Source organism: Nuphar pumila, chromosome 7 (assembly GCF_984573655.1).
Source record: "Nuphar pumila chromosome 7, dmNupPumi1.hap1.1, whole genome shotgun sequence".
Lineage (NCBI taxonomy): Eukaryota > Viridiplantae > Streptophyta > Magnoliopsida > Nymphaeales > Nymphaeaceae > Nuphar > Nuphar pumila.
Genome location: NC_143255.1, coordinates 1,402,614 through 1,430,159, shown reverse-complemented (window position 1 = coordinate 1,430,159; position 27,546 = coordinate 1,402,614). Strand labels below are relative to the sequence as shown.

Below are 27,546 nucleotides of genomic sequence, written 5' to 3'. Positions count from 1 at the left end.
CCTTGTCCACCTCACAATCATTGGGAGGAGATCCAGTGTTCGGGGCAGCCATGCCCCCACAATCACTCGGGGCAGATCCAGTACCGAAGGGGTTCCAACAACTTATACAAGGTGTTCTGCCCAACCAAGGGGAGCCACTTAGAGGCTGCCCTCTTATTAAAAAAGCGGTGTGGCCCCAAGTGTATTTATAAAGTGTTCGCTTATAGGTGTCAGCTCCCCAACACAGAACCACACCTCACAATCATTAGGTCCTTGGATAAGGAATCGTCAGTTGGGCAGACTTGAGTCCCTTGTTGACGAGTCAGAAGCATGGCCTGGCTCTTGAACGGGCTAAGCTTAGGCCAGGTTCAGGCTAGATTGGAACCAAAACCTGGCCCATACCGAGTCTTGGGCTGCAAAAATTAACTACCATCCAATATCCGGATGTATTGCACTTAATTTGGGGCTTCTTTCTTCAAAATCCACCAGTAATTTTCCTTGTTTGCGTGGGCTACAACATGGTTAATGCACATCCAAATTAGCTGCCATTTCCGTGTTACAAGGAGTTTTGGATGTGCATGAAACAATTACTTAATTTGGCATGAAAGCACGGTCAGACTTCAGGGTTTTGAATGATCTTGATCTTTTACATGAACGCAACCACCAGGAAGTTGTCCCGCGATGTACTGTAAAAATTCCAACAACAAATAGAGACGTCCCATTTCAACAAGCAAGTTGTCCCGCGATGTACTGCATCGTTTGCAGCAGCTACATTCAAAGTATCCATCGTTCGAGCTTATTCATCGATCTCAAGTACTGTATCTTGGTATAAATTAAATGACAGAAAATATACAATCACCAAGACACAATTTTGATGCGTCAATATATAATCACCACCACAACAAACGACAAAGCAACAAAAAAAAGCCTTGTTCCAATCTGCAAGGCGGTGGTTTGGGTAAGAGTATCTGAATAGTTTCCGTGCCAAATGTATTTCCTAAAAGGTTTGATTGAACAGGCAATATTTGTTCCCAAGGAGGGCGCAGTTTACCTTGGAAAAACTTCAGTATTGGTAACCATATTGGCAGAAACATTGCTGCCACTTGCTGACGGTTGGTTGGACTCTGTCATAGTTCCTCGAGTAGAGAATATGGGCTCTGTGGGTACCTGGAGTGGCAAAGACTCGCTTCCAAGCATGTGAATGACGGATGACATCGTTGGTCTTTGTGCAGCAGCATCCTGAAGGCATAGCAAACCGATGTGGATGCATTTTAGCACTTCACCTGTCAGAGCGGAGTCCCCAAGCATTGGATCCATAAAGTCCATACCATCCCCTCGACACCACAAACTCCACGCCTGTTGGTCAATTTCATTTTAAGAGAAACAGAGCTTCTTGTTTAGTATATGGAGTTCATCACGCGCTGACCAAGATGAAAGTTGTAGCTGAGGTAACTTGATTTAAAAAGAAAATTGGAACCAAGACAAAATAAAGCATCCAAGTTGAAGGGGTGTGTGCGTGTGTGTTTGTGTTATGTTTAATTATGTACATTCAAAATTTTTGATCCAGTACAATGCAGCTTGAAGGACCATTTTAAGCCACTGTGATCAATAAAAAATTGAACAAAAATCAAAGTTAAAAAAGTAAAAATACATGTAATTAATGGCACCTTGTGAAATAAAAGATGCAAGTAACTGTAACATATTATAAATACAAGAATAAAGATAGATACACGATGTTGAAGGCACCCATCAAAGGTTGAATAAGTGTCATGGCATGCTCACATGGCTGTGTCAACAAAAAAAGCACATTCTAAGTGAAATGCCCGTGTGATGAGAAATATGTTAAGTATTAATTTCATGATTTCCTTAAGTGCGCATTTGATTCTTGGGACAAGTCCCACTGTGGGACAAAGGGACCCCACGCCAGACTTGTCCTGCATTTGAAGCGAGGGGACAAAGTTCTGCAAAATCATATGATGGACATTTGAGAGGTGTGCATGGCCTGAAGGAAGAAGATGAATTTTCAATATATGTGCAGGTTTTGCCTCATCCTACATGAATCATCACCGCTGATTATGGTGGATATTTTGAGAAAATCTACTTATCATAACCGTTTCACAATCAACATCATAACATAGAGCAGGAAATACAACAGTATTGAAATCATGATTGACAGTCGATCGAAACAAGAACAAGGAGCAAGCATGACGTTTTCCGCATAAAACCAAAATCCAGACAACAACATATGCACAAACAGATGCACAGAACACAATAAAAACAAGAAAAACATGTTAATACTGTGTAAAAAGCTAAGGCGTACGAAAGTACTCTCCTTAGAGAAGATTCGCCCCCACATACAGTGCAAACAGGGTCCGACGTCCTTCCCCCAGGATACAATAGCCTCGACGATCATAACGGTGCACTCCGACGGATCGTCCTTCGAAAACAACCTCTACGAACCGATGTTACAGAAAACCCCCTTTCGGGACAACTCAGGAGAGAGAGAGAGCGAGAGGGGAATGAGAAAACGCAAAGCCTTTCTTCAGAATTCTGTCAGTCTAGGATCTTCGTAACCCTGGCCCCTAACCACGCTTTTATAACCCATGAACGGTTACAAAAACGTGGATGGAGCCCGTTACGGAATCCGAGGCGCCAAAATCCGTTACGTACTTTGAAGAGTTGAGATCCATTACGGAATCCGAAGAGACAAGACTTTTTAACAGATGCGGACTACGAGGAGAGTCTTGATCCGTTATCATTTCTCATAACCCATTAAAGCATCCAAATAACCACAGAAACTTTGGGCAAAAAGGTACTTTGGTCTTGATTTGATATGGCCCTAAAGGGCCAATTACTCGAACCCGAACCTGAACCCGAACCTGAGCCCAGCCCGGCCCGGCCTAGCCCGACTCGGCACGACGGGCGGGGGCACGCGTGTGTGGTATTCATCCCAACCTCTTGTTCTTAGGAACAAGTGTAAGAGTTTACATATAAGTTATAAAGCCTACAACTAACTCATACACCGTCAATATGGGACTATTCCACGTCATCAAAACCAAACTTTTTCCAAAAAAGGAAAAATAACCTACGTTTCTTCTTATGAATTCTCTCTCCTCTCCCTTCTTACACCTAACATTCCCCCACAAATTCAAAGAAGAAAACAGGAGGAAACAAAGATGCAAGATGAGACATTCTGCAACAGGACATATCATGCTTTCAGCAATGATACCTTTCAGTTTGAACCACTACCTTAGTTGACTAACTTTACTCCCACAGGAACGAAGTGAATTGAAGTCTTGAACTTGAACCTTTGGTGTAAGAGTTTCCATTAGCAACAACATGATAAAGGTTCTGGTTGTAATCTTTAGGGGCGACGCATTAAAGGATATGCGCCCGAATCCTGTTTCATGAGTGACTTTAGGAATAACCCAACTCCTTAAACTGTGGCCACACAGTCACACTCACATAGGTGGGTTTCTCCAGAGATGCACTGCTAACATCTCGCACAGAGTTTAGCCTCAAGAAGTCCCTTTAACCATTCAGCTTCTAATCCTGTGATATCTAATGCACAGAGTTTAGCCTCAAAAGTAGACCGAGACAAGATGATCTGCTTTACTGATCTCCAGGCGACTGCGCCGCCACCCAAGGTAAATACATACCCTGTTACGCCATAACTTCCAGAGTTCATGGCTATCCAGCTCGCATCACTATATCCCTCAAGAACTGCAGGGAATCTCTTGTAATGCAAACTCAAGGAAACAGTTCCTTTCAGGTACCTAAGTACCCTGTCCAATGCCTTCTAATGAGTGTGATTTGGACAACTTGTGTACCTACTTAATTTTGTCATGGAGAATGAAATATCCGGTCTCGTGCAATTTGCAAGATACATCAAACTTCCAATAATCTGGAAATACCTCAATTGAGACACAGAAACACTAGTCGTATTCTTATGAAGAGGAATAGAAGAGTCATATGGAGTTTCTACAGATCTTCCTTGGTTATAGCCAAATTTCTCAAGTACTTTCTCAATAAAGTGAAATTGAGAAATGACTATCCCTTCAGCTGAACGAGTCAGCTTTAAGCCTAAGATCACATTTGCAACACCCATATCCTTCATATCAAACTTACTACTAAGAAACGACTTTGTCTCATTCACAATTATCATATTCGAACCAAACAAAAGAATATCATCTACGTACAGGCATAAAATAATACAACCATCACTTTTAACTTTGCAATAAACACACTTATCAGATTCATTGACAACAAAGCCAAATGATAAAATAACATTATCAAACTTCTTATGCCACTGTTTAGGGGCTTGTTTTAGTCCATATAATGACTTAACAAGTCTACAAACTTTATCTTTATTATCAGGAGCCACATAACCCTCATGTTGATACATATAGATCTCTTCTTCAAGATCGCTATGCAATAAAGTGGTCTTCACGTCCATTTAATAGACAGAGAGATCATAAATGGAAGCCAGTGCAATAAGCACCCTAATTATGGTCATCCGAGTAACCGGAGAATAGGTGTCAAAGTAATCTATTCCCTCATTTTGTTTGAACCCCTTGGCAACCAATCTTGCCTTGTACTTGTCAATGGATTCATCTGGTTTCAACTTCTTCTTAAAGATCCATTTACACCCAATAGTGGAACTACCACGAGAGAGCTCAACCAGTTTCCAAGTGCCATTAGAGACAATGGAGTCTATTTCACTCTTTATGGCTTCTTTCCAATGTATTGCTTCAGGTGAAGCCATTACATCTCGGAAAGTGGGAGGATCATCCTCGATAAGGTAAGTGATAAAATCACTTCCCAAATCCTTGGTAATCTGAGGTCTCTTACTCCTTCTAGGTTCAGTCACTTCCTCAGACTCAATGGGTCTAGGATAAGAACAAGATGGTTCTACCCCCACATCTGTCATTCTTTCCACATGTTCGAAAATGAAACCAGAAGTTGAAGGTATATCTAAAGAAGAAAGATTCTGAGGTACAACAACTTTCATGGGAAATACATTCTCAAAGAATGTAGCTTCTCGAAGATCAATAATAGAGTTTACATCTATGCCAGATATCTCAGAGTTAATTACTAAGAACTTGTAGGCATAACTGTTCTCTACATAACCCAAAAAGACAACATCTATGGTTTTAGGACCCAACTTCTTTTTGTTGTGCTCTAGGACAAATACCTTTGCAAGGCACCCCCACACTTTAAGGTATTTTAAGCTCGATTTTCTATTTCTTCAGAGTTCAAAAGGGCTACTATCCTTATGCTTCTAAGAAACTCTATTCAGAATATCGCAAACCGTATTCAGAGCATCCTCCCACATATAGGTAGGTAATCCAGAACTTCCAAGTAGAGCATTTATCATGTCAGTTAGGGTTCTATTCTTTATTTTCGCAATCCCATTAGATTAAGGAGAATATTGAGCAGTAAACTCATGAACTATTCCAACAGATTTGCAATATTCATCGAGTTTATTAGAGGTATATTGTTCCCCTCTATCAGACCTCAATCTTTTAAGTTTTCTACCAGTTTGTGTTTCTGCTTCATTCTTAAAAATAAGAAACTTATCAAAAGCTTCATCTTTTGATTTTAGCAGATACACATAACAGTATTTAGTGTCATCATCTATAAAAGTTATAAAATATTTTTTATGATTTCTGGTTAACACTCCATTAAACTCACAAATATCTGTGTGCACGAGATCCAAAATTTCAGAATCTCTAACAATCGTATGGAATGATTTCCTACATTTTTTTGCTTGCACACAAATTTCACATTTTTTAGTTTTATCAATGGAATGCTCAGAAATCATTTTCAAGTTTATCATGCGTTTCACAGAATTGAAATTCACATGACCTAATCTATTATGCCACAAATCAGATGATTCTATGTTATATGCAACATTAGACAATGAATAAAAAAAAACATCATTATCTAATTTATCACTGCAAACATGTTCAACACGAAGTTTAAACAAACCATCATCTAAATACCCCTTGTTAATAAAGGTTCCAGAATGTAAAATAACAACTTTATTACATTTAAAGTTAAATTCATAGCCCTCTCTAACAAGACATGAACCACTTAGAATGTTCCTTCTAACTACAGGCATATGGTGCACTCTGTGTAAAGATAGAACTCGTCTTGAAGGAAACTTCAGATCCACGCGTCCAATACCTAACACCTTTGCAGCCATTGAATTGCCCATAGTCACGGATCTCCCTGCAATAGCCTGGTATGAGACAACGACAGACTTACCAGCACAAACGTACACATTAGCCCCAGTGTCAACCAGCCACTCAGTTGGCTCATAAACATGATAGATTTGCGGGTTAAAAGAAACATACCCAGTACTGGTCCTAATGACCTCACTCATCATGTTGACTTGAGGCGTTCCATCTGTGGTCCCATGAGCTTTGGTATTCTTGGAAGGACATTCCTTAGCCCAGTGCCCAACCTGCCCACAGTTTCAGCATGATTTGTTCTTTGCCTTTTTCTGGATTTTGGCTTTAGGTTTAAACTGGTTTTCATTGCAGATTTCGGTTTTTGTCCCTTGCCCTTAAAAGATTCGGTCATCATGTTCACCTTAGGTTGTTCAGTTGGCATCACGACCTATTTCTGGCTTCTATGCTCTTCTTCAATGGCAATGGCTACCATAGGATCATCCAGGGAAATCTTTCCTCTACGGTGCTTGAGAGGCATACCAAAGTCTACCCAAGACTTAGAAAATTTCTCCACGATGGTCATAACTTGAAACTTCTCAGGAAGTTTTATATCAGCTTCAGCCAAACTATGGAGCAACAACAGAAACTCGTGTGCCTGTTCAGTGACCGACTTTCCCTCAACCATCTGATATTTCAGAAACTTGGCAACCAAGTATTTTTCAAGACCTTGGTCTTCGGTATTATACTTTTTGTCAAGTTGATCCCATAGGCCCTTAGCAGTGGTAGATGAGAAATAGTATACATCGAACAACGTGTTGGACAAAGCCAACAGTATGCAACCATGACATATACTGTCATTTTCTTTCCACTCTACAGCCGCAGTGACTGCAGCAAGGTCAGGGTCAGTATCAGAAACCGAAGGGCAGTCGAGTTCCAGAACAAACAACAACCCTATCGTAGTGAACCAGATTTTCATGTGTTGCTGTCAACGATTGAAATCCTGACCGACAAACTTTTCCAGCATACCAGACATGTCCACTTTTGGTACAAAAGCGAAAGAGGTCGACATGCTTAGAATCTTCTCTAAGACTGTTGGATCGATTTTCAAATCACATTGTTTCACAATCAACATCATGACATAGATCAGGAAATACAACAGTATTGAAATCATGATTGACAGTCGATCAAAACAAGAACAGGGAGCAAGCATGAAGTTTTTCGCATAAAACCAAAATCCAAACAACATCATATGTACAAACAGATGCACAGAATATAATAAAAACAAGAAAAATATGTTAATACTGTGTAAAAGGCTAAGGCCTACGAAAGTACTCTCCTTAGAGAAGATTCGCTCCCACATATAGTGCAAACAGGGTCCGACGTCCTTCCCCCAGGATACAATAGCCTCGACGATCAGAACGGTGCACTCCGATGGATCGTCCTTCGAAAACAACCTCTACGAACCGATGTTGCGAAAAAAACCCTTTCGGGACAACTTAGAAGAGAGAGAGAGAGAGAGAGAGAGAGAGAGAGAGAGAGAGAGAGAGCAACAAGGAATGAGAAAACGCAGAGCCTTTCTTCAGAATTCTGTCCGTCTAGGATCTTTGTAACCCTAGCCCCTAACCACGATTTTATAACTCACGAACGGTTACAAAAACGTGGATGGAGCCCGTTACGAAATCAAATCCAAGGCGCCAAGATCCGTTACGTACTTCGAAGAGTCGAGATCCATTACGGAATCTGAAGAGACAAGACTTTTTAACGGATGCGGACTACGAGGAGAGTCTTGATCCATTATCATTTCTCATAACCCATTAAAGCATCTAAATAACCACAGAAACTTTGGGCAAAAAGGTACTTTGGCCTTAATTTGATCTGGCCCTAAAGGGCCAATTACCCAAACCCGAGCCTGGCCCGGCTCGGCACGACAGACGGGCGAGCGCGCATGTGTGGTAGTCATCCCAACCTCTTGTTCTTAGGAACAAGTGTAAGAGTTTACATGTAAGTTATAAAGCCTACAACTAACTCATACACCGTCAATATGGGACTATTCCACATCATCAAAACCAAACTTTTTCAAAAAAAAGAAAAAACAGCCTACGTTTCTTCTTATGAATTCTCTCTCCCCTCCCTTCTTACACCTAACAGATAGAAGTCTATCCTAATCCAAAATCTGCTTAATATATATCTACGATTCATGCTTAACAATGTTCATTGAAGTCTTAACATCGTGATATTGGGGTTGAGAAGGGGGGCCTCAATCTAGGCAGGGCTTTTCAACAGCGTGGATCCTATTTGTCCATCTTTCGGGGGGTTTAGGAAGCGGGACTCCTACTTATGTAGTGCTACGACAAACTTTGTGACATTTACCTGAACAATGTTGCCTGACTATAACCAACGTACGACCAATAGTTCACTATGAGGATCATAACCATGAATGGAAAGAACCCCATTGCATTAGATAGCCCATCCTGGTGAGAGACTAGTGGCATGTTTGCTTTGGTCACAGGTGAGAAAGTAGAAGCTTGAGAAAGTGGAAGTTGTGATTGTTGGTCATAAGACCAACTTTCACAAGATTCAAGACAAAAACAAGAAAGAACAATCACAGCTGACAATCATTGTACTTTTTCAAGTTTCATCAACCCTGAGAAAGTATTATGACTGTCATTTACAATCATAGGATCCAAGAATTACAGGGCAATGCAAACATGCCCTAGGTCAGCAGTATGGTGCTTTTGCCTAAAATGCTGACTCAAGATAGGTATGTCAACCTTGACTAAGAGAATTTTCTTCCCAGACTCGGTGATAAGCTCCAGTCTACATATTAACACAGCCATGTGCTTGCTTCACACAATAGCATGTAAAAAGGGTTTAAAACATTATGCAATCATCTTCTCTTTTTGGTGTGAAAAGCCATCACTTGACTTTTAGTATAAAAATCCCCCAGACAAACATACATATATACATGCATGGAGAGAGAGAGAGAGAGTCCTTGGTAGTAGTAAACTTACATGTCCAACAAGGCTGTGAGATTGTTGGGAGTCTTGGGACAGATGAAATCCACTGTTCAATTGGCCACTAACAATCTCCAATAGTAGAACACCAAAGCTATAGACGTCAGATTTTATAGAGAATAGCCCGTCCAAAGCATACTCTGGTGCCATGTATCCACTACAAGAAAAAGGTGTAACGCCATTGGTTGATTTTCATAGTAATTATGACATGCAATAAATGATAATGGATTTAGTGAATTTGTTACATAATTGTAGGTTAGAACCAATTGTGGAAAGACATAAATATATTATTTGACATGCAATAAATGATAATGGCAACTTAATCCAAAACTTCAAATAATGAAGAGATAAATTGCACAAAAGTAATTAATCTTATACTCACTATGTTCCCACAATAACGTTGGTATTTGCCTGACCCTGATTTTCAATAAAAATCCTTGCCATTCCAAAGTCGGAGATTTTTGGATTCAACTGCTCATCCAACAAGACGTTCCCTGCTTTGAGATCCCTATGGATGATGTTGAGTCGAGAATCTTGATGGAGATAAAGAATGCCCCTTGCAATCCCAATGATGATATTGAACCGCTTCCCCCAATCCAGCAACATACGCTTCTTTGGATCTAAACATCATTTCAATAAAATTGTTTAATGATCTGTGTGTGCCTGTTGTGTGCGCGCATGTGCGTGTGTGCATGAATGCATGTGTATGAGCATGAGAGCAAGAGATACAACCATAAAGAAAGAAATTAAGGCTTTTGTTTGGCATATATTCATATATGAGCAGCTTCTCTCCCCTATCCATGCAGCAACCCAAGAGCCTGACTAAGTTTTTGTGTTGAAGCTTTGCAATCAAGTTGATTTCATTCTTAAACTCTTTTAATCCTTGCCCAGAGCTTTGTGACAGCCTTTTCACTGCTATCTCTTGTCCATTAGGAAGCCTCCCCTGATTGAAGTACCGCCTCATTATATAGCGCACCATGAGTTAAATTTGAAAAAACCATGAGTAACGCGTTTATGTACCTTGTAAACAGGTCCATATCCACCTCGTCCCAGCTTATTCTCCTCACTAAATTTGTTTGTTGCATCTTGTATGATCCATAGGCTGATTTGTGGTAGCTCCTGGCGTTCCTCCTGCCTACTGTGGCTACCCATATCAAGTAGGGAGATCTCATTGTTATATCTTCTCTTCTCTATCATATAAAAAAGATGATAGATAAAAACATATAATAAGTTATTTTTTAGTAAGAGAATGAAATTGACATTAAGAACTGAAGCAAGATAGAAAAGGTTAAAGTAAACTACAAATATAAAAATAGCATTCAGTCTTATTTGATGGATACCTATACGTTTTTGCCTCTTGCGGAACACAAATATGGCACAAGCTATAGAGAGAAGTCCACTCGCTGCGGAGCTGACGATAATAACAATTGTTACGGAACTCAACTTATGCCCTGCATTGAAAGTTAACCGCCATCATATTGTTAAATGAAGTTTTTTTTTTTTGTGAGAACAAATGAAGTTCTTGTTAGTGTTAGGCACACCTAGTATTTATGATAGTCAGAATGTAAAACTTTAAATTCGAAAATAATAGATACTAGGTCACCAAATTGATGCAGCAAGAATATAACCACGGGGCTCCGCTTGTCTGGTAGGAGCAGCTAGTGCACGTCACCTTGCGTTGGGACGTTGCAAGTTCGTATGGTTGTATAACTGGTAGGGGTTGCCTTTAAAAAACACAAAAAAAGAATATGAAATTATATACACTACAAAATTTCCCGCTTATTTTAGCGCCCTGAACGAAACCCTAATCCTAATCCCCATGATCTCTCTCTCTCACCTCCCCATGACACCACCTTCATCTCCCTTCCTCTTCGGGAATCTGTCGCTTCTCCCTCCCATCATCATCATCTTTGTGTAAGTTAAGTGTTCCAACGCCCCGCTGTGATTTAGCGCTGCTTTCTCCGAGTTCTGGCATCGAACGAAATTCTCATTTCTTCGAAACCCTAACTTGTTCATCACCAGACAGCTCTCCTCTCTTCGTTGTTTCCTATGCGTGTGTTTGATCACGAGTTCTGCGGTCACAATTTTTGTGCTCTATTGACGGATTAGGCATGGTTTATCGTTGTGGTACGTGGAGATCGTCTTTGTCGCTCGTGATGGAGCTATGGATGTTTTTTCGAGGGATTTTTTTCCCTCTTGTTTCTTGTTTTCTTCATTCATTTTTGTTGTTTAATTTGGATTTTCAGTATGGTTTTCAGTTTTCATGCTAGGGTTTTGATCAGGACCAGATGAAGGAGGAGGAAGGTGCAGAGGCATCCCTCACAGCTAGTGGAGGCGAGGGGCCTGCTTGGGTCAAGGTCGAGGTGGAGGAGGGGTGACTGATCCATGCGGAGGGACAAGCTCTAGGAGACCCTCATCAATGGACAAGCCCTTGCCGCCCTCCTCATGTAGCACCAGGGCACCAACAACCTCCTCCCCCTCGACTGATCCTCCACTCTCTGCTTCCCTGCCCACTTCTCCACCGATGACGGTAGCAAGGCTGCGCTATCAAGGAGCTCCAACTCACGCACGAGGTCACTCTAGCCTCAACAACTCATCAACCAGGTGAGTCAATGCTCCCTCTCTCTTTAGATTTAACTTCAGTTTGATCTTGGATCACATTCATAGTTTTTCCTCTACGAAAGGGATTTAAGGCATTTTTTTTGCGTTTGGCTCAGTCTTTATTATGTTTAACTCTTCTTCTATGCATTAGGATTGAATCTCTGGTTACTTCACTAGCTTGTTTTCTTATCCAATTAACTGAATTATGATCATGAGTTTCTTGATTTCTTTTTCTAAAGCAATAACCAACACATCTAAAGAATTTGATTAAGTAAAAAACTTGTGCTGCTATGACTTTGAAATGGCCCATACCCAAATTGATTAGGACAAACCAATTACACACACAAGAGGATAGCATATGTTCTCTCAATAGTTAGTTGTAGAATTAGATTAATTAATTTGTAAATTATTTAGTTGAAATCTTCTAATTTTAAATTTTTTGTTGATATTAGATAGTTTTAGTTCGAATTGAATTTGTGTGAAGAAATATTTTATTTCTGTTTTTAGTTCATATTCCTTTTGTTCTAAGGGCATCTTTTTCTTGTTATATCAAAATTGTTCTAGTTCGAAAATGAATTGCATAGATCTTAGAATTTGTTTCTCAATTAATTATTGTGTTTGACTGCATAGTTTTGTTATTTATTTAAAATATTTCATTTTTAAACCTTGTTTAATTAATCTTATAGTGTTGCTTATTAAGTTTTCTTGGCAAGGTAGTTAATCTTAGATTAGTACCACTAGTTTTATGCTATTTGGTCAGTCATAACTTAAATTGTTCCCTTGGACAACTAGGAATTTTTTAATCGAATCAAGTCATTCTTGTTGTATGCAGTTTATGTGTGATCCCAAAGGTGGACAATTAACCAACTTCTTCGGCAAGGGAGCATCTCCAGTGGTTGCCGCCAGCCTATTCTGCGGTTGTTTATCGTTGCAAGCAACAAAGAGAGACTTTGTCACTGCGCCTATCGTCAGTGAATTGGTTCGAGGCAATTCAACCTCCATAAGAATCTTTGCAACTTTGGGTCCATCAGAATGACCAACTTTCTGGATATCATGTGAATTTGAGTGCATACTATCGCCTAATTTCCCTTCGCTTGATGGAGCATCAAAGCGGTTCACTTTAGGTACTTGTTGATTCTGATTCGAAACAGACTTTGGGTGTCGGTGAAATTTCACCTCTTTTTATTCATTCTAGGGGGAGGATCGTTCTTCTCCATTGGACTTGTTCTACGAACTAGGCATGTGGTTGCAACGTGGTTCGTTGATCCATGGTGAGCACAAAATCGAATTTTGTAATCGTAAACTATTTCTTGTTGAAATATGCGATGATTCAAGATCAAGATCTCGATATGAGGCTTGTGTATAAAATTCAAGGGAATTGAGATACATATTCTAGCAAAACTAAATCTTTCCATCATCTGAGTTAGATGGTCGATCTCCAAAAGACTACCTTGAAGGAAAGTAGGGATCCTTTACAAAACATCCTTCGTCTAGCACTCTACATAGAGCGCTGGAAGTTGTATCCAAAGAGAGACTCAATTCATAGTGTGAAGCTTGAGATCCATTCCTGAGAGCCATTGGTGAGACACCAACGTATGTCCTGCCACCTTCCATGGTCCGCCATGGAGGATATGTGACATATCCTCCACATTGTTCAGTCGAATCAAGAATAACCCATGATTGATCACTGCAAATCTCACTGGCGAAGCCAACTTCCACAGAGTTTGGAGTTCCTGAAATGTGTATTGATACTCAATAAGTTTTTTGGGGTTCCTCTCAAAAAAAAAACCACAAGGGTCTATTTGAAGGGATCCAACATCTCGTCATGGCGGTCCGGTGAGATCTCCAAGAGCATACAATCAACATGTTGAACCATTGTTGCCTTAGGCATACAACCAAGGGATGTGGATCCTTATATGACACTAGCCCAAGCACGATGTCCACCACGTAAAGGGGTTGAACCAGGGCTATAAGAGGCTTCATGCTTTTCCTTCCCCTCCGGGGGAGGTCGAGAGTTGCAGTCATTTCCATTCTCCATCTTCTCTACCGGTAGAGGCATTGCCCGACATCTATAAATGTTGCACCTTCCTTTGGTTTCACACCAATTTTAAACATTTGTGTCCAAGTTACCCAAAGTTTTTTAGTTACACACTACCAGTCCCAAGCCCAAATAAAGGAGGAGGGTTGCGGTAGGCTAGTGATAGCCAACATAAAAACTTAGTCATACCCTATGAATATGAATCAATATGAGAATTTCGTTGGGGCGTTCCCTACTGAGTGATGCGCTGTACTCTATAGGCATGGAGGTAGTGATAAATGGGCAAGGGTTGCTAGGTCGTCGCCCGGAAGCAACACGTCACACCGGAGCCCGGGTGTGGTGTCAAATATGCAAGGGTTCCCTCACTTTGTTGGACGGGTAGGGGTAAAGAAGATAGTTCAAGACCATAAAATTAGGTTAGCCACTTGGAACATAGGGTCTTTAATTGGTAAGTTGGTAGAGTTAGTAGATGTTATGTGTAGGTAAAAGATTGATATTTTATGTCTACAAGAGACCAAATGGGTAGGTGAGAAAGCAAAAGTGATAGAACCTTGTGGATATAAGATTTGGTATACAAAAATAAATAGGAATAGGAATGGAGTAGGGATTATTATTAGTCGTGAGTTTATAGATAATGTAGTTGAGGTCTGTAGGAAGGGTGATAGGATTTTACTTATTAAATTAGTATTAAGTACGGATATTATTAATATTATTAGTGTTTATGCACCTCAAGTAGGTTTAGATGATGCCATTAAGCATCAATTTTAGGAAGATTTAGATATAATAGTACAAGGGGTATCTTATGGAGAAAAGCTTTTCATCGGCGGTGACCTTAATGGACATATAGGCATTAGTAGGGATGGATTTGAGAGTATCCATGGAGGCTATGGTATATGAGAAAGAAACGAAAGTGGAGAAAGGATTTCAGATTTTGGTTTGTTCTATGATATGATCTTAGCAAACACTTGGTTTAGGAAGAGGGAGTCTCACCTAGTAACATTTAAAAGTGGAGTTAATACGAGTCAAATAGATTTTTTCCTACTTAGAAAGAGAGATAGGCGTTATTGCATCGATTGTAAGGTTATACCAGGAGAAAGTGTAGCTACACAACATAGAGTCTTAATTTTAGATCTTAGAATTAGAAAATGCCGCAAAAGAGATAGACATAGAAAAGATCCTAGAATTAAGTGGTGGGCACTGAAAGGAGCTAAACAATAAATGTTTGTAGAGCAGGTAGTTAAGGAAGCTGATTGGTGTCTTGAGGAGGATTCAGAATCAATGTGGAATAAGATAGTGGGTGGCATGAGAAAGGTGGCTAAAGAGGTATTGGGTGAGTCTAAAGGTGGTGCACCGCTAGGTAAGGATACATCATGGTGGAATGAGGATGTCAAATTAGCTATTAAGGTTTAAAAAAAGTGTTATAGAAATCTAAGTAAGAGTCGTGATAATGAGAATTTGAAGAAGTATATGATAGCAAAGAAGGAAGCAAAAAAAATAGTTCGAAATGTGAGGGATAAGGTATATAAGGAGGTTTATGACAAGTTGGATACCAAAGAGGGAGAAAAGGATATTTATAGGCTTGCAAAGATAAGAGATAGGAAATCGAGGGATCCGGGTATGGTTAGATGTATCAAAGATAAAACACAAAGGATTTTAGTCAAAGATGAGGAGATTAAGAAGAGATGGAAATGTTATTTTGATAAGCTTTTTAATGAAAGTCATGCTCAGGATCTTGGCGACTTATCCATTCCTTTTTATGAGATGAATCACGACTTCATGCGCAAGATTCAAAAGAAATAAATTACAGAGGCTTTGAAGAAAATAAAATCAAGAAGGGCAGTTGGCCCAGATGGTATACCTATTGAGGCTTGGAAATGCTTGGGAGAGAAAGGTTTAGAATGGTTGACAAATCTTTTTAACAAGATTTGGCAGACAAATAAGATGCCTAATGAATAGAGGAAGAGTACTTTGGTGCCTCTATATAAGAATAAGGGTGATATACAAGATTGCACAAACTATCATGGTATAAAACTCATGGGTCATACTATGAAACTTTGGGAGAGGGTGATTGAGTATAGGTTGAGGAAGGTTGTCATGATATCGAAGAATCAATTTGGTTTTATGCCTAGAAGATCAACTATGGAAGCTATACATCTTCTTAGACAACTTATTGAGAGATATAGAGAGAGGAAGAAAGATTTGATATGGTTTTTATTGATTTGGAGAAGGCATACGATAGAGTACCTAGGGATGTTCTCTGGTGGACAATGATGAAGAAAAACGTTTCTCTCAAGTACATTAGTATAATTAAAGATATATACGAAGGAGTAGTAACTAATGTCTGCACTTGTGGAGGGGCGACAACCAATTTTCCTATAACGGTTGGGTTACATCAAGGATCTGCTTTAAGCCCTTTCCTATTTTCTATAGTGATGGATGAGCTTACGAGATCAATTCAAGAAAATGTGTTGTAGTGTATGTTGTTTGCTGATGATATTGTTTTGATTGATGAGTCTAGAGCTGGGGTTAATAATAAGTTAGAATTATGGAGACAAACATTAGAAGCAAGAGGTTTTAAGTTGAGTAAGAGTAAGACACAATATATGGAATGTCAATTTAGTAAGCAATGAAGTAAGGATGGGAGTGTAGTGAAACTTGGTGAGTAAGAAATACCGGTGGATGATTGTTTCAAATATTTGGGATCTATCATTCAAAAGTATGAAGAAATTGATGGAGATGTAAATCATAGGATAAAATAGAAAAGTGTAACTAGAGTGTTGTGCGATCGTAGAATGCCATTGCGGTTGAAGGAAAAGTTTTATAGGATGACTATTCGGCCCACTTTACTATATGGTACAAAATGTTGGGCTGTCAAGAGACATCATATTCAGAAAATGAGTGTAGCTGAGATGCGTATGCTTAGATGGATGTGTGAAAATACAATAAAAGATAAAATTCAGAACGAGGAGATACATAAGAAGGTAGGCATTGCATCCATTGAAAATAAGATGAGAGATAATCGTTTACGGTGGTTTGGACATATTCGGCGAAGGCCTAATGATGCTCCAGTTAGAAGGATGGAGAAATAGGAAAATATATTAGTTAAAAGAGGTCGGGGTAAGCCTAGGAAGACTTGGATGGAGATGATAGAAAAGGATATGAATGCGTTGAACCTCACCGAGGACATGGCATTGGATAGAAATGATTGGAGGAGAAGGATTCATGTGGAAGACCCAGTATGATTTTCTGTTTTGGTTCATATCGCCGACCTCAATTGTTTTGGGATGAAGGCGTAGTTGTTGTTGTTGTTACCCAAAGCTTGTTGTTGGGCCTTGCTAAACATGCAAGAAATTGATTAATGTTTTTGTGGGGCTTACAATATGAATCAGAACACACAACCATGCTCTTTTTAAGGAGTGCTTAAAAAAGAAAAAAAATATTTCAATAATATTTTAATCAATTCTTTGAAAATAGCTACTTGTATCCAGATTTGTTCCGAAATTATAGAGGAACAGGAGGCACAATAAGGGACTATTGGTTGGAATTGTAGGGTTGGTATCTTAGTGTAGGCCACTGTCACAAGAGTTGTTGTAGTGGCTAGAAGGCATACAACTCTTCATGTTATGGACCATCATATTTTTCACCTTTTTGCTCTGATGTATATACCTCTTTGGCACTTTAGAGTGCCCGAAAAGGCCTTACAGCTTAAGAACCCCGTGTATTCGAACCCTCTCTTCCCCTCTTGATGTACTTTTCTTTCAAGTATCTATAAAGAAGTTTTTTGCATCCTTATCTCTTTGCTCTCTTTATGTTTGCGTATGCGCATACTTTTGCTTCCGCTGGTGCGCGTGTGTTGTACGTTGCTTGTGCGCTTAAAAGGCCTGCTTTCGGTGTTTGCAAATTCTTAAAGCTACATCGCGGGGGCCTTCGCTTCTAAGCCCGTGACGAGTTGGTACCAGAGCCTTGTCGACATTGGGAGTGAAAATGACACCAAAGAAGAATGCCATGACCCCTTCAGGCAATATGGTTCCTACTGAAAAAGATTTCATGGCCGATGATCGGGTGTCAGTCATCTCGTGCGATGTTGTGGAGCTGACTGGGATAGTGACCAACATGGAGAAGTTGGTTAATGGAACTTGTGTCACTTTTAATGATCTCAATGCAAAGATCAAGACAACGGTAAAGGAAGTGGAAGACTTGATGGAAAGTCTTGCCACTAAACTTAACTACTCGGTGGAGAACTTTTCCACCAGATTTGATGATTTGTTGGGTCGGTTCAACATCATGGTTGCTGAATTGGTTGTTGTCTGATGAAAGAATGAACAGTTAGAGCAGCAGTTAAGGACTGCCCCGGCTGGCGGCGTGGCGACATACGTGGATAGACCACGTTACAGGCTACCTGAGTCCGCAAAGTATAAAGGCACGCAGGACTTAAAGGACCTCGAGAATTTTATCTATGAGATGGACCAGTTTTTAGAAGCTGCGAGGATAGAAAAGGACGCAGATAGGCTGCGGACCGCAACAATGTACTTTGTGGATGAAGCGACTCTCTGGTGGAGACGTCGCTTGGGTGATGTTCGATAGGGATTGATTGCTATAGTCTTGTGGGAGGACCTCTAAAAGGAATTACAAGACTACTTTCTACCTAAAAATCAAGAGAAAATAGCCCGCAAAAGGTTGCTGGCATTGAAACAGACAAGGTCAGTGTATGACTATGTCATGGCATTCTCTTCGATAATGCTGAAAGTTGAGAGAATGGATGATCAGGATCAGTTGTTCTATTTTGGCAACAGGTTGCGAGGATGGGAAAATCAAGAACTCATTCGGCATGACCCTGCAACGCTAGTTGAGGCGCTTGCGGTTGCAGAGAAACTTGTCAAGCTTGATATGAATGACCCTACATTTCAAGGTAGACAACAGGGAAATGATCGCAACAATTGAAGGGACAATCGAAGGAATAACCAAGTACAGAATGCTGGCCGAGGGAAACCAGCAGAATCATGGTTGACAAGATGGCCAAAACAATAACCAAATTTGGAATAACTTTCAGAGCGATAATTATTGTCGTCGTGACTGTCGGATCTGCCACGAGGATCATTGGCAGGATACATGTCTCAATAGAAACCATGGTCAAGGGAATGAAGATAACCGTGCACCCAGAGTTGCGAATGACATTTAGGGTGAGGAAGAGGATCAACCTGTAGAGCCACCAATAGTTGGCGCAATGTTGATGATGAATGCAGTAAAGGTTACAACTATTGCGGAACCGACAATATGCAAAGAGTTGATGTACTTGGAAATTCTGCTCAATGAAAGACTTACCAAGGCATTGGTAGACATGGGTGCCACGCATAACTTCATCTCACGTGAATAAGTAGAACGGTTGGGATTACAGTGGGAACGGAAAGAGTGCTGCATGAAAGTGGTTAATTCAGAGGCTAAGGCCATCTACGACGTTGCTCGTGATACACCAGTGTGGATCCATAACTGGTCGGGAAGGATCACTTTATCAGTCACACCTATGGATGATTTTAAAGTCATCCTTGGGATGAAATTCTTGAGAAGCAACAAGGCAGTGCCTATGCCCTACCTCAATGTTGTCAGTTTTAAAAGTGACAATCAGCCTTACATGGTTACTGCGATAGTAGGAAAGCCCTGTGAGCGCTTGGTGTTTGCGCTTCAGTTGAAGAGAGGCATGAAAAGCGGTGATGAGACTTTTCTTGTAACAATCCGCGCTATGGACGAGGCAGAAGAAGCCACAAATGTTCCAGAGGCCTTAGTGCTCGTATTGAAGGAGTTTGGTGATGTTATGCCCACCGAGATGTCAAAGAAGTTACCTTCGAGGCGTGAGGTAGATCATCAGATTGAACTAGTACCTGGTGCACGGTCACCTACAATGGCTCCTTATCGCATGACAATTCCTGAGCTGCAGAAATTACGCAAACAACTAGATGATATGCTCGAAGCGAGGATCATCCAACCATCCAAAGCTTCCTTTGGAGCGCTCGTGTTGTTTCAAGAGAAGCATGATGGGTCAAAGCGATTGTGTGTCGACTATAGGGCACTGAACAAAATAATGGTGAAGAACAAGTACCCGCTTCCTTTGACCGCGAACTTGTTTGATCAGCTTGAAAAGGCGAAGGTCTTCTCTAAGTTAGATTTGAGATCTGGCTACTGGCAAGTCAGAGTTGCAGAAAGGGATGAGCCAAAGACTACCTGTGTAATACGATATGGGGCGTTTGAATTCCTTGTCATGCCATTTGGCTTAACGAACGCGCCTGCTATCTTTTCAACCTTAATGAATAAGATATTCTACCCGCACCTTGACAAGTTTGTCATCGTGTACCTGGATGACATAGTGGTGTACAGCGACTCGATGAAGCAGCATGTTCAACACCTTCAGATTGTGTTTTAGACTCTGAAGGACCATGAGTTGTATGTCAAGCAGAAAAAGTGCCTATTCGGCCAAAAGAAAGTTCATTTTATTGGGCATATTGTGGGAGGAGGCACTCTCAAAATAGACCACAAAAAGATTGAGGCTATTCAAGCATGGGTGCCACCCTCTAAGGTTCCAGAGTTACGCTCCTTCTTAGGGCTTACAAATTATTACTGATGCTTCATCAAGGGATATTTACAGATTGCTACTGCGCTCACAAATTTGTTGAAGAAAGACAGACCATGGCTATAGTCTGATTCATGCCAGAGGTTTTTGATGGGTTGAAGCATGCCCTGACAGAGGAACCAGTGCTGAAGTTGCCTGACTGTCGGCAACCGTTTGAAGTGCAGACCGATGCGTCTGACTTTGCTATCGGTGAGGTGTTGCTCCAGGAAGGACATCCTATTGCATTTGAAAGTAGGAAGTTGAACGACGCGAAGCACCAAGACACTATGCACGAGCGCAAGATGTTGGCGATCGTGCACTGTCTTTGCACATAGAGACACTATCTTTTGAGGTCGCAGTTCATTGTGCGCACTAACAACGTTGTGACAAGCTACTTTCAGTCTCAGAAGAAGCTGAGTCCAAGGCAAGCGCGTTGGCAAGATTTCTTGGCAGAATTCGATATGGCCCTCAAATATAAGTTAGGAAGGACCAATGTGGTGGCCAACGCCTTGAGTCAGAAGGCAGAACTCGCAGCTTTGCTTGCTTGGGACGGCAGTGTAAGCCAACCGATGAGCGATCTTCTCGAACAGGTGCGAGAAGCTTCAAAAAGTGACCTGATGGCTCAACAATTGATCGTATTGGTGAAGGAAGGAAAAATGCAGAGATTTTGGCTAGAGGACGATTTGCTCCGCGTAACGGGCGATCTTCTATATATTCTGTGGCAGGATACCCTAAGGAGGCACTTGATGCACGAGTGTCACGATACTACCTGGGCAGGTCACCCAGGGCAATAGAGGACCTTAGCATTGTTAGAACGTGTGTTCTACTGGCTGCAGATGCGCGATGATGTAGATGCTTATGTGCAGACTTGCTTGATTTGCCAACAAGACAAGCCCATCAATAAGAGACCCGGTGGACTACTGGAGCCCCTACCTGTGCCAAGTCGTCTGTGGGAGTGCATAACCATGGATTTCATTGTGAGCTTGCCGAAAGCACAAGATTTTAGTTCGATCTACGTGGTTGTGGATAGGTTCTTGAAGTATGCTATCGTCGTGCATGCCCCTGCCACCTGCTCAGCTGCAGATACTGCAAATTTGCTCATGCGAAACATAATCAAGTATTGGGGAATTCTGGAGAGTATCGTCAGTGATTGTGATGTATATTTCACTAGCAAGTTTTGGCGAGAAGTGTTTCACTTAATGAGGACAAACTTGCATTTCAACACAAGTCTTCACCCCCAAACCGATGGACAAACAGAGAGAATAAATGGTATGCTAGAGGAATACCTGCGGTACTTTGTCAGTGCCAACCAAAGGGATTGAGTTGATTTACTTGATACAACTCAATTCTGCTACAACCTCCAAAAGGGCGAGTCTTTCGTCCATCGTTCATTTGAAGTCGCAATCGAACAACAATCATAGACTTCGCACTCCCTTGTTGCACGAGGATATGGCAAAGCACTTTATGCATACCAGTTCGTCAGAAAATGGCAAGATCAGACAGAGTTGGTAAAGGCATACCTGAACAAGGCGACCAAGCACATGAAAAATTGGGCAGATGAGAAATGTCATCCAGCAGAATTTTGTGTTGGAGACAAAGTGTTGGTGAAGCTCTTTCCCAACTGCACAACTATCTTTTGAGGCCACCACCGAGGCCTTATTCGCAAGTATGATGGTCCCTTCACCATCATCAAACGTGTGGGAAAGTTGGCATACCGGCTGAACTTGCCAGCAAACTTTCAAGTGCATCCGGTATTCAACATATGTAACCAAAAGTCGTTCCATGAAGATGAAGAAGATCTTCAATGGAGCATGCCTCAATGTGCTCCAATCCCGTAACGGGCTCCCTCAACAGTCAATGTACTAGGTAGAGAGCCAGAGGTCATCCTCAATCATTCCAACAACTATCTAGGGGAAGTCAAAAAGTACTTAGTGCAGTGGAAGGGATTGTCAGAATGTGAAGCCACCTGGGAGAAGGCCAACAACATGTTTCAGCATCGACAACTTGTAGAAGGCTACCATGAAAAATTGGCGTCGAGGACGGTGCCAACTTAGGCGGGGGAGCGTGTTCCAGACCGCCACATTTTTCACCTTTTTGCTCTGATGTATATACCTCTTTGGCACTTTAGAGTGTCTGACAAGGCCTTACGGCTTAAGAACCCTGTGTATTCAGACCCTCTCTTCCATTCTTGATGTACTTTGCTTTCAAGTATCTATAAAGAAGCTTTTTGCATCCTTGTCTTTTTGCTCTCTTTGTGTTTGCGTATGTGCATACTTTTATTTCCACTCGTGCATGTGTGTTGTGCGTTGCTTGTGCGCTTAAAAGGCCTGCTTTCAGTGTTTGCAAATTCTTGAAGCTATGTCGCGGGGGCCTTCGCTTCTAAGCTCGTGACACTCCGAAGGTGTTGATAAATTAAGGTTGATGCATGACAAAGAGGGTGATTTTTTGGTGGCAGCATGTTATAGGGCGTAATGTGTGCCTTATGTGATAAGACTCCCGAAAAAGAGCTTGTGGGGGGATCAGTGGCCTTGACACTTCTCTTTTTTTGGGTGGTTGGTGATTCATGGCAAAGCTAAAACAGACTGCTACATGAAGCTAATGGGTTTTCACCTTACCAGATGGTGCCGATTGTGTGAAATAAAAAGGAGAGTGTTGTTCACTTGTTCATCCATTCCAAGTGGTTTAGAGAGTTGTATCTTCTTTGTTGGAATCAGTTCCCTTTGCCCCAATGCCGACACCCACACAACATGCTCTTGGTTCACCATGCAGGTGCTGGATTGGAAGGAGTGACTACAATTGGAGGTGTTGCTGATCATATGGTGACAACTATGGACATGGGCAGCTCAAGAGAAGTTGAGGCTTTGGGCGAAGACTCCAAATGAGGCCCTAATTTTTTTTATTGTATATAAAAATTCTATTATTTATTAAAGGGGCTGCACCTTTTTTTTCTTAAATTCTTAATATCCTTCATGTTTAGTTGGAGCACACACAGCTACAACGTGCTCTAAGTCTAAAAAAAATAATATTTGGATCCACTCCTACATTTCTGCTTCAATTTGCTTTCATTCTAATTTTTACTACTATTGTTAAATTACTCATATATATTTTTGTTTGATTTACATGCAATAACATTCTCTCGTATATCTCGAACTTATATATCATGGGTCTTAAATTATTAAAGTCAAACCTGTTTTGGCTTTACCTTCTCTTGGAGAAGAATCATTGAAGCTTGAAATAGGTGTTCCATATCTTCTAAGTGAATGACAAGAGGGATTTCACAAAACTAGGGCGAGTACTTTCATTTCTATAAAATTTGGTCAACAAGCATTAAATGATATTGTTCAAAAATATTGAATCTAGTATATTGATTGTCACTTAAAAAATAATTCTACACTTATTTTCCATTGAATAAAAATTTTGTTATCAAGGTGTACATGCTACCACTCAACACCAACTTGATCTTCCCTAAAGACCCTAAAGGAAAAACAAACTAAGGGTGCCTTTGAGAGCCTTAGATGTCACATTTGAGAATTTCACCACCTTAGGGTGCTAAAATCCTAAGATATCAAATCTTTGAATCTTTAGTTTGGCACTCCCCTTCCCCCAGCTGTGATGCAAGGTTGGGAGTGAAAAACTACCATGCTACAAGATCCATTTGGATCTATTTTAATCATTTGAGTTTCCTTGTAATTATTTGTTTTGGATTTTGATTTTAGATTTGAGTGTAAGATTGGATCTATCTCAAATCCATAGTAGGAAAAAGATTCCTTGTTATTCTCTATAAATATTCATTGTAGAGAAGAAAATAGTTTAGATTGATTGTGATTCTTCTCATCTCCATCATTTCCCTATTCCCCTGTTATTTTCTCTTTGTTACGTTTTTTTTTGTTAATTGAATTTCAAGTTCTGATGGTTAATCATAGTGTAGTTCCTTCGAATCCAGTAGCAATTTTGTGTCATCCTCCCAAGACTGGCCCCCAAATCCATGGATTTCAATAGTTTTATGGATGTCACGTTTGAGGATCTTGAAAAATATTGAAAATTTTATACTCAGTTTCTCATAAATGCCTAACCTTTCAAGAAACTGCTCGTATGACCGTCTAAGTTGCTTTTCGTATCTAAAATTATCTATTTACCCTTAAATTTAGTTACAAAAGCAGAGGGCCACAAAAAGTGATTTTCAATTATTTAAAGAACAAGATTCAAATTGTCATTTTTAAAAATTTGCTGGGTTAGGTAAGCAATTTTGTAAATGTTAGTTGTCTATCTAAAATATTTTGAGTTTTGAGGTGGCTAAACACAAACTTTCAAAATGTTAGGCACCTGTTTGTAAACTACACAAACTTGCAGTGATACAATAAAGAATATCTATCATGTCAACTCATGGAGTTACAAGTTGGGTGCAGGCATTTTCTTGACATGAATGCGATCGTTGGTGCTTTAATTTCTTCATCATCATTCTTGGAGGGTTGCTAGAAGACTTCAAGCAACGGACTTGGGTTATAATTTTTAAGAGACAAGCTAGTCTTCCGTTCACGTGTGGGCCTCAACATAGATGATGGGCTGCCTTTGCCTACTATTGACCAAGTCAACTAAAAGTCTCCTCCGTGTTCAGTAACATTTTTCATAAAATTTTAAGACAATAACGTAGATGGCATTAATTTTTATTACAAATATCATAACTAAACGCAATCTAAAACTATAACACACATGGCCATTTTAATGTTTTCTTTACAGTTTTTCCTTTTTGTTTGGTCGAAATTATGACACCTGATTTTTTTTCATGAAACAATTTATACGTCACATGATTTTTTTTTGGCGACAACTTAGATGATGCTTGATTTTTTTGAACTAGGCTTACATAACACCTAATTTTTCAGTTGGTAACTTGTAGAAGCGGTTTGACCAGTGTAATTTTTCTGATTTTTGCAGGTAATCACATTACATAAATTCAGATTTTTGCAGGCGCCAAAACGAGGTATGCATTTTATTCTTATATCGTGTGTATGATTATAAAAATCTAATGTGTTATCTGGCTTGTAATGAATAAAATGAAGCATGATGTTATTATATGTGACCATGATGTACATGCTGTCATGACATGTTAAAATAAAGCATAATTTTGCAATATGTGGCTATGATATTAAGCTCTTTTCATGCCATGTTGAAATGAAGCATAATATTGATATATGTGATCATAATGTTAAGCATAATGTATATGCTAGTATGTTAGGATTAAATAAAATATGTTACATGTTATATGATGCCTAAATGCTTATAGACAAGTTATGTGTGTTCATATTGTAAGGCGTACAAGACATGCATGTACATGTGAGGGCTCTTGAATAAGCCTTGGGTTGATGCACTCATGGGATGCGAAATGTACACTATGATACGATACATAGATACATAATTTGTTGATTCGTCTTCATCGATGAGAAGCTCAATTTGTTTAAAGACACCAAAGCACTGATTGATAAATTATAAAATATATTAAACCATATAATTAAAGAGACCTAGTACCATCCATCTACCTAGTCTACCTTTGAGAGAGTAGGTGGTAGAACTTCAAGTGACCACCATATATGCAGATTTTATACAGATTTTATATGTATATCTGTTTTTAATTAATTGTGAGAGCAAGGCGTCATCCTCAGAAGGCTAGATACCATGCCTACTACAAAACAGTTTTTTTTTTAACCTGATGCTAATAAACCTTGATGATCACATTCATAGGGTATATTCCCCCCCACAAAAAAAAAAAAATTATCTCCCTATTAGATGAATTACAAGCGAAAACGAGGAAGAAGGCTCCAACTATAATAAGAAAAGAGAAAATGAAAACAGTCATAGAAAGAGGTAGTAATTACCAGGCGTTGCGTTGGAAAGAGGAGGGGCGACGCTGGCCGGCTGACTCGCCGGTGATGAAGCCGGGCTGGATGGTGGAGGTGACGCCAGAGGCACCACCAAGAAAGGGAACACTCCGAACCTTATATTGCAACTTGCCGTGTGAACCTGACCCCCTTGTTTCCTATCGCAGCACTTGGGGATATCAGAGATGACGTTGGTCAGGCAATTGCTACAGCCGCTGCTGGAGATGTCCCTTGTACACTGCACCAACCCATATATCTTCGGAAAATCGGTGAACTTCATGTCTCCGGTCGCGAACAGCGAGCCGGAGGGGTCGGTCGTCGCTCTCGAAGAGAGGTTACTCATGAGCGTTCCGAGCAGTGAATTGAAAAGAGTAAGGTCCGATATGTTGGCCGGGTTCGACAGGTAGAACTTGTTGCTGGTATCCACCGTTCCGATGAAGTTCCGATTGGAGTAGCGCAAGAGGCAGTAGTCGAACCACATGATTGCTGATTTGCGGTTGCGGCAGCGTCGGCCGATCTGAGTGGCGGCATCGAAGATGCAATTGGCACAGTCGGGTGCGGAGACGTCGCCGCGGCAGAGGACGAGACCGTAGACTTGATCTGGGCTTCGGCCAGCTGTAGCAGTGGTGAAGCCGTTTATGGATGCGTTGGAGGAGAAAGAGGCGAAGAGGGAGAATAAGAGGGTGTTGAGATTTAGTTCGTAGGTGCTGTGGGCAGTGTAATTGGAGGTGGTTGGGCATATCAAGTACAGAGGATCAGCAGCCTTGCCGAGGTGAACAGAAGCTGCAAATAGTAGCAGAACAAAGCAGAGTTCCGATCTCGCCATGGACCAATAATTGGTTTCTTGTGCAAACAGCAAAACACAGGTGGGCGGGTAAGAGGTGATGAGCGAGGAAAAGAGCAAAATTTGGTGTTGTCAATGGCGTGCTCCACTTTTAAAGCCCCAGAAGTCTGCAATTCACTTCTATCATTGACTGGTGAGCTTTCGTTGAGTTTTGTGGCTTTGCAAAAGCACGCCTTTTGAGGTTTCAGTTTTGACTTGAAGAATGACTGTATTTGAGCCGATGGTTTCTTCATTAATGCATGCATTAGCTAGGGGCAGCTGGGTATTGGTTAGCTCACATTCAGCTTCTAATTAAGCTTCTGACTCTGTTAAGAATTGAAATAGTGCTGAGATCCGATCATAGTCAATTATCACCAAAAATCGGTACTGTTGAGTTTTGACCACAGAGGTGTCCGTCGTTGTGGACCTAACTGATGGAGG

At 40.6% G+C, this 27,546-nt stretch overlaps 1 protein-coding gene across 1 annotated transcript; it reads right to left on the bottom strand.

The window, feature by feature from the left end:
- Positions 1-730: 730 nt before the first annotated feature.
- LOC149830794 (cysteine-rich receptor-like protein kinase 15) lies at positions 731-27,275 on the bottom strand. Its single transcript, XM_090013498.1, has 7 exons — positions 26,280-27,275; positions 10,510-10,620; positions 10,190-10,359; positions 9,902-10,112; positions 9,552-9,789; positions 9,167-9,326; positions 731-1,335 (listed from the first exon to the last, which is right to left on the bottom strand). The coding sequence occupies exons 1-7, from the start codon at positions 27,106-27,108 to the stop codon at positions 1,027-1,029; spliced, it is 2,028 nt and encodes a 675-aa protein (XP_089869624.1). The 5' UTR covers positions 27,109-27,275; the 3' UTR covers positions 731-1,026.
- Positions 27,276-27,546: the final 271 nt, after the last annotated feature.

Coding starts and splice junctions, on each gene's coding strand:
- LOC149830794 (XM_090013498.1), bottom strand. CDS start 27,108: ATGGCGAGATCGGAACTCTGCTTTGTTCTGCTACTATTTGCAGCTTCT. Junction 10,113..10,189: donor GATATGGACCTGTTTACAAG/GTACATAAACGC, acceptor TACTTCAATCAG/GGGAGGCTTCCTAATGGACA. Junction 1,336..9,166: donor CTCACAGCCTTGTTGGACAT/GTAAGTTTACTA, acceptor ATTGACCAACAG/GCGTGGAGTTTGTGGTGTCG.